This window comes from Chionomys nivalis, chromosome 17 (assembly GCF_950005125.1).
Source record: "Chionomys nivalis chromosome 17, mChiNiv1.1, whole genome shotgun sequence".
Taxonomy (NCBI): Eukaryota; Metazoa; Chordata; class Mammalia; order Rodentia; family Cricetidae; genus Chionomys; species Chionomys nivalis.
Genome location: NC_080102.1, coordinates 13842874 through 13854322, shown reverse-complemented (window position 1 = coordinate 13854322; position 11449 = coordinate 13842874). Strand labels below are relative to the sequence as shown.

The window sequence follows — 11449 nt, the reverse complement described above, 5'->3', positions numbered from 1 at the left end:
CTTCCCACGAGTCTCCACCGCAATGACGGTACGGCAAGCCAACAACACACAGCTGCACACCCTTGCAAAGGAAAGACAAGAAAGCAATTGTGTGCCTTCTGCTAGTATTAAAACACCAAGGTGGGTGATAATCAGAGCAGAAACACGTGATGAGCGTGTCCTGCGAGTCAAGCTCCTATTGTATTTTCATGTTGTATTGTCAAAATTCAAGGCTAACTCAACTGCGTAAGACGCCCATCAATAAGACTCCATTGAGACAAAGAGTTTATTCTGCTTCTGCACCTCTGGCCCCTAAAAAGGCTTGGTGGTCCATTGGTTGTTCCTGAAGATAGAGGGGGAATAGTTTGTGACAAAACTCTGCAATAAAATAATAAATACTTTATCCTTTTTCTCTGACAATGTAAGGACCAATTTGATGACTTTCAAAGTTCTCTTTTGGATTTTCTTTCTTTTCATGTCAATATACATTACCAGCAGAACCAAGTTCTACAACCGAGGACTGACCAAGGTCAGCAGTTTGTGCTCTGTATGAAATAAAGCTCATACAAAGACTATTCCAATGATTTATTAAGGTTAACCCTAGCAGTGTACTTGGGAATGACCGCTCCTGCACTTAAGTTGCAGTTTTAAAAAGAAATTAAAGGAAATCACCGGTAATATCGCCAACTCTTTCCTCAAAATTCAAATAAAATTGGGCTGAGCAGATAGCTGAGTGTAGAAAGGCACACTTGGAGCACTAGCCTGATGTGAATACACACACAAAGACACACCCAAAGCTGGATGGAGCAGCCCATGAGTCTACCATCTCACTGTGGCTCTGTGGGGAGACGGCAGCCTGAGGCAGGAGACCATCCCAAAGCATAAATGAACCCTGTCTAAACAAGGGGAAAAGGAAAGGCCCAATCCCTGAAGGTTACCCTCTGCACCCACACACATGTACGACAAACAAGTAGTGGCCACACGTCATGCATCCCAACACACACAAAGCCAAGAGCTTCTTTCAGAGTGCTTCAAGGAATCCAGGGGTCAGAGGTCAGGGCACTGCATACTGCTCAATTGACATTGTCCACAAAGTGAATTCCAGTCTTACAGGGACAAGATATTAATTATGAAGGTGCTAGAATAGTTAACTTATTGGCAAAAAGAGTTAAAAACAAACTAAACTTGATCCAGACAGTCCCTCAATCCTTACACACAAGTTGGTTTTTTTTTCTTTCTTTCTTTCTTCTTTTTAAATTATTTTTTCTGTCCTGGGGCTTGAACTGAGGGACTCACACAGGCTAAGCTACATAGCCAATCCAAACATTTGTTTTTAAGAAAAAGCCTAACTCCTTTCTGTACTCTTTTGTCTTAAAAACTAATTTTAATTTTCGCTAACATTACGCACATTGGCATAATTTCATAGATTATAACAATTAGGAACACCAATTAGGTTTGCAACTTTTTTTTATTGTTTTTACTTTTGCATCGAAAAAGCACTTTTAGGGCACAATAGATCTTTTAATTCAACAGTAAGAATGATTTTAATTCCTAAGTTACTTGAACAAAAGAACTACATTAGTTAGGAATTGATGGGTGCACCTCATGAAACTCACACTTGAACCAACTGAGGCAAGAGATTTTAGGGGGATCACTACCTGTTTTGTCTTTCAATGACAGCAAGGCTTGGAGTATTTGTCTAAATGCAGCAAGAAGCTGAGACACCCTTAACGGTGGCCACATCGGGGGCATGGCTGGAATCCAGGCACTACTAATTCTCAGTTTCCCGAGTCAGAAGAGTACTGGATTGGCTACTTAGTCGAGCAAAATTAAATACAGAAAGAAAAAAAAAACAGATTCTGCCAGTCCACACAAAACTACAGAAAGAAAGGCAATAAGGCAACGGGCAGCATTGTAAACTGGCAATAAGGCAGACTTGGATGCTTTGCTTTTTCTTCTCCCTCCTATTTCTCTCCTTCTTCCCTTCCTCCTACTAAGATAATAACCAATCAAACCAATGGATGAATTTTTTTTTAACTTCAAAACAATGCCTCTCTCCCCTTTCTTAGATCCTTTCTTTCCCCACTTCCTCCTAACACCTAGGTTTTCACTAGACAGGATGCCCTTCAGAATGCACACACGGCATGACTAGTGTTAATGCTAGAACGGTTTCAGAGTTGCCTATGTTATGGTGAGGTTCGGGACTGCTTCGGGGTTGCGGGCATGGGCCTTCCACTACGCATTTCCACACTCGGGGTTCATGGCGTCATCTTCTGGGCTCTGGGGTTTGGATGCACGCTCCAGGTCCTGCTGCTTCTTCAGCTGCTGCATCTTCACGTTTAAATCCAGTAAAGTTCGGGCCAGCTGATGGTTCTGGAAACGCAATTCCAGCTAAAAGGGAAAAAGAATAATAATAATAATAATAATAATAAGGGATTTTATTAGTTTGAGATATAGATTAAATGAAACTGCTCTCTGGCTGCACTTGAGAAATAAGGAGTCGGTAGGAAAGGCAAGTAAGACAGAGAAAGATGAATCTCTCCTCTCGCTCTCCCTTTCTGACTGTTGGCTCTGGCTGTTAAAGCAGCTTCGTCAACAACAAGGTAAAAACCCAGATAAATAAATAGCTTTGGAAATGGCCTCGAAAGGAAAACAAAAAGAGCTGATGCACAACGCTGTCTGTGTGAAAAATATCTACGCACCGAAGGCTGTTTTCAAGCAATGGCGTGGGATCCCACTGACATCATTTATCTTTATGAGCTTTCGGAGCCACGGGATAACTGCCGGGGGCCACCTGAGTGCTCAGAAGCCGGGCCCATTGACTTGATTACTTGTCATTTCAAGTTTTCAGGATTTTTAATGGCCTCCCTGCTGAGGAAAAACCTATAACGACACCTCGGAGGCACATGTAGGGTCATACGTCCTTATATAATCTAACACTCTTCGCTCTAGAACAAAGCCTGGTCTGTAGCAAGGCTGATTCATGACCTCCTCCAATGGGAGTTTATGAGGCCCCCGTGTGTTCCAATAAAATTTTAAAAATTACATCTCCAAGGACAGGTTACTTAGGAAGCAGTCTACCAACCAAGTTTGGTCCAGCTGTATTATAACCTAAAGCTAAAGATCAACTACTTGCATATTTCATCAGTTGAAGTCACGCTTGATGCAGTTTGTATAATAATGTTTTCCATGTACCATCATCTTCTATCAGCTCGTCATCAGTTGCCCTTGGGATAAGCCAGGGCACTGCACGAGGAAACTGCAAACACTGCACTGGTGAGTCTTCCTCAATTTGCAAACGAAAATGTTGGGCAGCGGTATCTCTTTATTTTCCTCGGGTGTTTATTTTTTATTCTTTGCACTTGGAACCACTTCTCCGGAAGGAAGAACTAGAGATGTTAAAGGAGACAGACATCCAAGGCACCCAGCAAACAAACAGAAGGCAGATCACACAGCCATCGCCATAAAAAAGCCCCATAAACTGCCACCAGACTCTGGTCAGATGTATTTCTCAGGCTCTAGAATCCTGCCCTGCTCTCCTCGCTTCACTTCCTAGCAGCGTCCCCATGCCAGCTCCTTTCACAGGGGGTCAGATACCTCGCCAGTCTCCAGAGACACGCCGTGCTGAGACACACCTGCATCCCACCCTCTGTTCTAAGACTCGCTTTCCCACTTCTCTTCCCACGGACTGCAAATAAATATCAATGCTTTCTGAGACTCCTCCTGTCACCACGGTCAGGCATCTTGGCCTCTTAAACGTGTTTCCATGGCGTTCCGTTTACATGCCTCTGATAACTCACAGACTACAGAGACCCTGCTCCTGAAGGTGGACCTCAGCTACTTCTCAAAGACTGCGTTCTCGGCTATGTGTGCATTCCCTTGGCGTCCAGGGTCTCCTTGTCCTTGATAGAAGACTGAGTGAAGGAAGGGATGAATCAATGAGATGATGGATATCTGTCCTCTACGTTCATGCCAAGTATCAAGGTATAAAATTACTGATAAGGATTCGCCCATCTAAGTAAAGGATGTGTAATTCACACTTATTTGCGAAATTCAAACACCCGTGGTTTTTAAACTTCTTTCATCATGGATCCCTTTGAGGGCCTGATGAAAGAGGCAAAACTTCTCTGAGGGAATGAAAAAAAAACTATCTACATAGAAAACTTTAGGTTTAACTCCAGATATCCAGTCAAAGGACTTAGAAATTAATGTCATTCATTAGTAAGCTAAGCAGAAAATATTATACATAACGTTACTGACTGACTGGCCATCATTGCTCCTTACATAAACTCCATTGTAAATACATGGTATCTGAGCATTCTCTACATGAGGACACCGATTCCCATAGAGATCTATCTAATGGCCCAGATCAAAATCTACTTCTAGTGGTGATGATACTGAGCTAAGTATCCACTCCTTTGTTTCTCTCTTATGATCAATCACACAGAGTAGGGAGTTCCTGCAGATATGGACCAGGCCCTACACTCCAGGGAAACAGCATCTGACTGTGTGTAAGATTCTCCACTTCCTTTCCAGAAATTTTAGGTTCTGTTTCGATTTTTTTCATCTCTTTACTTATGCCTGTCTGTGTTTGCATGTGTGAGTGTAGGCATGCTTGTGCCACAGTGTTCCTTTGTGCCCGTCAAGGAGTGGGTTGTCTCCTGCCACCTTGTGGGGACTGGGGATTGAACTCAGGTCTTCAGGCCTGTCCACAAGCGCCTCTAAAGCGCCACCTCCTTGGCTCAATCCTCAATTCTCGGTATGTTCTTATTTGTCCTTTAGGTACAATCAGCTTCCAAGATCTATAATAATTATAGAAACAACAACAGTCAATAAAGAGTGTGTATGGCCTAGGCATGCATACAATATAATCTCATATAATTATTACAGTCCTCTCCTGAGATTATCTCTGCATTGCAGATGGATAATCAAACTCAAGTCGACTAGTTCACATTCTCAAAGCTGTAGGGCCAGCAAGTATTAGCAGAATCTGTTAACTCCCTACCTTCTCTCACCCATAATGCATTACTTGTCTAAACCTCCAATGGCGAAGCGACTTGTTGGAATGTTAAGGTTAAAGGTGCCTCAGCACTTGTCCAGCAGGACTTTGCTATGAGTCAGCAAGAGATGGGGGAAGGGAGTGACATAACTCAACTTAGCAGCATAGAGGGTTCGGCCAGGTTCAGGCATTCCGGTGTGGTATCCTGACCCACAGCATCAACCTCCTGGTGTACAGTGAGGTGGCTTCACCAGGCACCAAGGCAGCTTCCCCATCCAGCTTCTCGGGCTCACCATTTATACTCCAGATGAGAACATAATGCATTCCTTATCAAATCCAGAGTGCTAATGTGACTAAATTGGATTTATTCTCGTGTTGCCCTTCTCAAAATCAGAAATAAAATCGATCACCCGCCGAGGTTTCTTAACTCTGTTCTGAAGGCGTGGCTATTTGTCGCATTCGATGCAGGGAACTTTCGAAGTCTCCATTATGCAGCATTCATACGCGTCACCATTTTAAAGTCTGAGTTCTTTATACTTTTGCCCTTTTCAAATTGTCTAATTTAAGTTTTTTTTTTCATTAAAAAAAGTCATCTAAAGTTTCTACAAACACTCCTTCCTGTTAAACTCCCAGTCGTTTTCTGAATTCTTAGCAAAGGCTAGAATAAAAATAATTGGCACGCGTTAGAGTTTCTGATAGACTCGTTCTATCCTTCTAGGTTGTCGGTTTCACTGAAACTTCCGTCTCCACATGCTAAGCATACATAGACTAAGAGTTCGCTATGGCGAAGCTTCTAGACTAGAGGATAGAAAAGTAGAGAAGCATGCTGCCTGAAGTGTTCCTGGAGTCTGGGCCAGCATTGAACCGTGGGCCAAGCCCTGCTCCATGGAGTTGTGACCCAAGGAGGTCTCAACACCCAGCCTAGAGGCAATTGGGGGCCCAGGAGAGATCTCCCATCCCAGCCGCAAGCCTGTGCCCTCCCGGGGGGTCCTCCTATGGGCTACGCCCCAGCTTCGGAGCTGAGGACTCCGTTCGGGAGTTCGGACCCCGCCGTGCAGCCCGCGCTCACCAGCTCCGCGCGCAGCCGGGCCAGCGCGCACTCCATGCGCACCCGGGTCCGCTCCTCCCGCGCTGCCGCCGCGGCCGCCGCCACCGCCGCCACCGCCTCCCGCGCGCGCCTGGCGCGCCCGCGTGCCGCCGCCCGCTGGAAGGCGCGCTCCAGCTGTCGCCGGAGGTGTTCCAGTACCGGCGTGGAAGCCCGGGCCTGCTCCTGGGCCTCGATGCGCCAAGTGCCACAAGGCGTGCGGTGCACGGAATGAAAGGCTGGAAACCACAGCGCAGCCCTGCCAGAGACCCCGTGGAGTCCCCGGGACATCCGCTGTCTGCAGTGGCTGTAGTCACCTAGACCCATCGCCGTTCTTTCTGGGGCGCTCTGACTGGAGATTTGGTTGCAAGTTGGAGCTTTTTAAGGCAGATGGGGCGGGGGCGGGGGCAATTAACGGAACAGGCAGGACCCTGGCCTTGGACGCTGTTACTTCCTGGCCACTCAGGGCGCTGCTCTGTTCCTTGTCCATCTCTTCTATCTTCTCTACCTCATAGCAACAAGTGAAGAAGGCCTTGTGACTAGAGGTTCCGACTGGATCGTTTGTAATTTTTTTTCCAGCTCCTTAGAGCTCGGTCTTTGAGAATGCATAGGGACTGGTACAGTCAACCCGTGCAGGTGGAACCCAAGGAACAAGCTGAAGATTTGCAAGGCAAAGGATATTTGACAAAAAGTCTTCCCAGTTGCCTGATTCCTTAGTACTGTGCACTTTTGAAATAGTTTCTGACTTTCTACACTTTGAACCCTATGCCAGGTGTGTTAGAAAGTCTAGATAGATGCCCCTCTGATCCCCTACCCTCAAGAACTGCCCACAGCCCAAGAGGAGAAGTTCTGCCCCGTTTGCATGTTAGAAAAGTCTTTCCAATCGTCTATGATATCAGTAGCCCGGAGTTCTGAAACTGGATGCTTTGCTTTGTCCTCGACGACTTCTTGCAGTATCCACCTACATGAAAGTGTTAAAACGAAAGCTCTAAAACCTCCCTTGATCCAAAGTGTACAATGGTATTATCCCCAGCCCAACGCAATCATGAACTGATAATAATTATCTGTCTTATAAGGCATTTTTTACTGCTTCTTTTGGAGCTAATTGAGTGTTTCTTTACAGGAATGAACAGCATATATTGTCACAAATTAATTATTTTAGATATTTTCAGTTGAAGTGTTTTGACTTTTAAGACAGGTTTTTTTTTTCTTTTACACTCAAAAGGTGGATTGAAAGTTAGTGAATGAAGAGTAAGTATAACATACACAGACATTGGAATTAGAAAAAGACTGATTAGGCCAGGCAGTGGTAGCTCATATCTTTAATCCCAGCACTCAGGAGGCAGAGGTAGGCAGATCTCAGAGTTAAAGGCCAACCTGATCCACAGAGTGAGTTCTAAGACAGGCAGGACTACGTAAAGAAACCCTGTCTTGGAGAAAGAAAAAGAAAAATATTGGTTATCTGCTGAGCTATAATAAATTAACCCCAAATTCAGTGTCTTAGAAACACTAACTGGCCAAGTGTGGTGGTGCATGTCTTTAATCTCAGCACCTAGCAGAGGCAGGTGGATCTCCATGAGCTTGAGGTTGACCTACATAGAAGATATTTGGGACCTGTGTCAAAACAACAAAAAACAAAAAAGAAAGGGAAAGGATAGAGAAGGAGGGAGGGAAAGAGGGAGGGAAAAGAAAAGAGGGAGGGAGGGAGGGAGGGAGGGAGGGAGGGAGGGAGGGAGGGGGAAATATGAAAACAATGGCAGGGCTGGGGAGATGGTTCCTCAGTTAAAAACACTTGCCAAGTAGTAAGAGGAGAGTTTGGATCACTAGAACCCACACAAATGCCAAGAGAGTATGGCAGCCCACCTGTAATTCCACCCTTGAAAGGCAGAGACACTGTGTTCCCAGAGCAAGCTGGCTAGGAAACTAACTGTATAGGAAAACTTTGAGCTTGCTTTAAAATCTCTGCCTCCAAGCATAAGGTGGAAGAGCTATCACAGCAAGATTCCTAACATCAAACTCAGAACAGCCACACCCACTCGCAAATAACACACACAGTCACCCAGGTGGGGGGCAGTATTTATTATCATTCCTCAGTTTGTATGTGAATGAGTCTGGAGACTGCTTGAATGGCAGTCCGTGGCTTTCATGACACTGTAGGCAAACATCAGCCAGCTGTGCTGTCCCATGAAGAGTATATCAATATATGAGCTAGGGAAAGAAGGAGGCAGATCAGGAGAAAATAGCTGAGCAGACCAGCCTAGCACTGAAACAAACATGGAGTACCCAGAATGGTTCCAAAATGAGAAAGAGCAGAGTATCATCTCACAAACGAAGAAGCAACTCCTGTCCCTGAAATGTGCTTCTTCAAAGCTCTCATTCGAAGTGGGTCACACAATTCCCTGATAGGTCATGTCACTCATCAGTCCCAAGTGCAAGATACTGACCGCTCACTTTCTTGAACTGTGGTATGCCTGGAACCATACAGTCAGCAGGCAAGGAAACAGAGAATCAGGATTTGATCTCACATCTATATGACTCCAAGGGTCACCTTATTTCCCCTCTGTCACACCAAGCTACATACACTTGCTTTTCGTTGCCATCATATTTCCGCCTGTAAGCCACTTCCTTGTGTCCTTTTGGACACCAGGAGGAGTTTGCATCTCGTATCATGTTTCCAATTTTTACAGTGCAGGGGCGAAACCAAAACTGAGAATTCTGAAGCCTAACTCCATCTCGGAATCCCTCTAGGGAAATGGGTTGGTTACTAAATTTACCTCCTTGATAGATGAATAAAATGGGTGAAGCTCAGGTCTACATCCTTCAAAGAGCACACCTACAACAGGCTGCTTCTGCCTGGTCCCCTTTCCCTGGGAAACAGTCACCGAGGTTCCTTCACGTGTCCTCTAACTGTGCTGGGAGCCTCCAGTCTAAAGTCACATCTTTGGCCATCCTCCACGACAATCGCTCTTTTGAGCAATAAGCTCTGATTGTTCCCTCTGCACACAAAATGTCCTTGAGCACTGCTTGCAAAAAGAAGCCAATATTTCTTCGGGCTTCTGAGAATAGAGAATGTTCCTTAAAAGCCTTAAAATAAATATTTGTAATATTTTCACGAACCAGCTTAATAGTTTGGCCCATTATGAAGACTCGGTGGAGCACATGGTCCTTTCACTCTCTGGTTAACTAAGGGCTGACAAACATTCCTCTTTGCTTGTGGAATGTCCAAAAGCCATTCACTGTCTTCTTCATTTCAGTTGCCAAGACTGTGGGAACAAAGGCTTCCCAGCTCTATCCCTTGCTGGCCTTGTGACTCTGCCTTAACGCTCTGGGTTACTTTGTTTACAAGCAAGATAAAGGGGCTAAGAAGCATCTCCTCCCTACCCAGCTGGATACATTAACTGAAGCTGCCAGCAAGGCACAAAACAGTGCTCCAAACATCCATGGGCATGCTTTAAAATAAACTTGGCATTTTACTTAGATGCAAATAAACTACCCAAAACTGATTTCTTTCACCAAAAAACAATATCTTCAGGATTATTTCTGAATAAACCACAAAACTACTGTTGTTAAAGATTTTGCTTATAAATGAAGACAAGGCAATCACTACAATCACGGAAAAACTTCAGAAGGAAATAAACAAGCCAGTTATCTTGACGAATGGCCTCCTACTCTTGTCTGAAACATGGAGCAGAAGTCTCTGACATTTACCATGCTAAAAGGCTTATAGAGAAAGCAGAGGTTCGCCGAAGGAATGCAAGCGGCCGCCACCACATACAGAGCAGGAATGTCGTCTGCCCTTCTGTCTCCACTTTAACTGTAACTTGCTTCTTTAAGGTCATCAAAAAAAAAAATCACAAAACCCACACCAGCACTCGAATGGGCTCACAAGCTTCTCACAGCTATGGTGATCCCCGTAGCTGTCCATTACATTTGTGTTTGCTTGTAGCTCTTATCTTTGCGGTGCAGGGCTATGTGCATACCTAGTAAATATTCCACCACTGAGCTTTTTTCTCTGTCTTCGGTTATTTAAGAGTTTCACTGTGTAGCCCAGGATGCTTTGAGTTCATTCTGTAGCCCAGACTAACCTGAAACTCAAATTCTCCTAGTCTACCTCTCTGGGGCAGCCGTTTCAGATTTTTAACAACACACTTAGAGCTCCTACTAGTCAAACGTTAGTAGTGGACAACAGTGTACATTTTGTGTATTTTATACACATCCCTCTCTTCCATACCTTTTCAAAACCTTGCTGACTCAACACCCACGGCAAAGATAATGTATGTTGTATCTAAAATGAATCAAAAGCCTTTAATCCCAGCACATGAGAGGTAGAGGCAAGTGGATCTCTGTGAGTCCAAGGCTGGCCTGGCCTGTATAGTGAGCTCCAGAACAGCCAGAGCTACATAAGGAGATCCTGTCTCAAAGAATGAATGAATGAATGAATGAATGAATGAATGAATGAAATGAATAAAACAACGTCAGAGCACCACCAGCAGACATCATTCACAGAAGTGTGGCCTCATCAAGGCCATCCTCTGGAGGAACAGACAGGTATTCAAAGCACCGGAGTTCAAACAATGACCATTTTAGGCAGACCCTCGATGGCAGGTACAGGCATTCTAGAGGCCTATAAGCAGATATTCGGTGAGGCAGTAGCCTATTACACCTACTTTCCTCCCATTGCCAAACATAAGAAGTTTGATTTGGTTTTTTTTTTTTTTTTTTTTTAAGATCTTGACCTCCCCCTTGCTGACATAATCCCTCCTCCTTCTCTTCAACTGAACTCCAGAAGCTCAACCCAGTACTTGGCTGTGGATCACTGCATCTGCTTCCATTAGTTACTGGATGTAGGTTCTATGATGACAGTTAAGGTAGTCACTAATCAGATTACAGGGAAAGGCCAGTTCAGGCACCCTCAGAGAAATGCAAATCAAAACAACTCTGAGATTCCATCTTACACCTGTAAGAACGGCCCAGATCAAAAACACTAATAACAACTTATGCTGGAGAGGTTGTGGCAAAAGAGGCAAGGCCAGTTCCGGCACCCTCTCCACTATTGCTAGGAGTCTTAGCTGGGGTCATCCTTGAAAAACACACAAACTTTTAAAGGTAACATACATATCTGCATTAACACAAGTATGGGATTACAGTGTGCACAAGTCAATTAAAGATGATTTTTTTGTTGTTCTGTGTTTGAGCAGGTAAAGGCATCTGTCAACTTTGTAAGTCTGTTTGAACTGCATAACCAAACTGTAATATAAATATCTATTCATGCCATAAGAAAGGATGGCACATAATAATAAGTCATGAGAACTCTGTAGCCAGCAAGATTTATCATGTCTCACCTCATCTCCAAGTTGTTTCCATGCAGATGGATCAACTTACATGTC

General features: G+C 44.5%; 1 protein-coding gene across 1 annotated transcript; it reads right to left on the bottom strand.

The window, feature by feature from the left end:
• Window positions 1-1448: 1448 nt before the first annotated feature.
• On the bottom strand, window positions 1449-6399 carry Aard (alanine and arginine rich domain containing protein). The gene is made up of 2 exons (XM_057792411.1): window positions 6048-6399; window positions 1449-2370 (listed from the first exon to the last, which is right to left on the bottom strand). Exons 1-2 carry the CDS (start codon window positions 6387-6389, stop codon window positions 2215-2217), a joined length of 498 nt encoding a protein of 165 aa, XP_057648394.1. The 5' UTR covers window positions 6390-6399; the 3' UTR covers window positions 1449-2214.
• Window positions 6400-11449: the final 5050 nt, after the last annotated feature.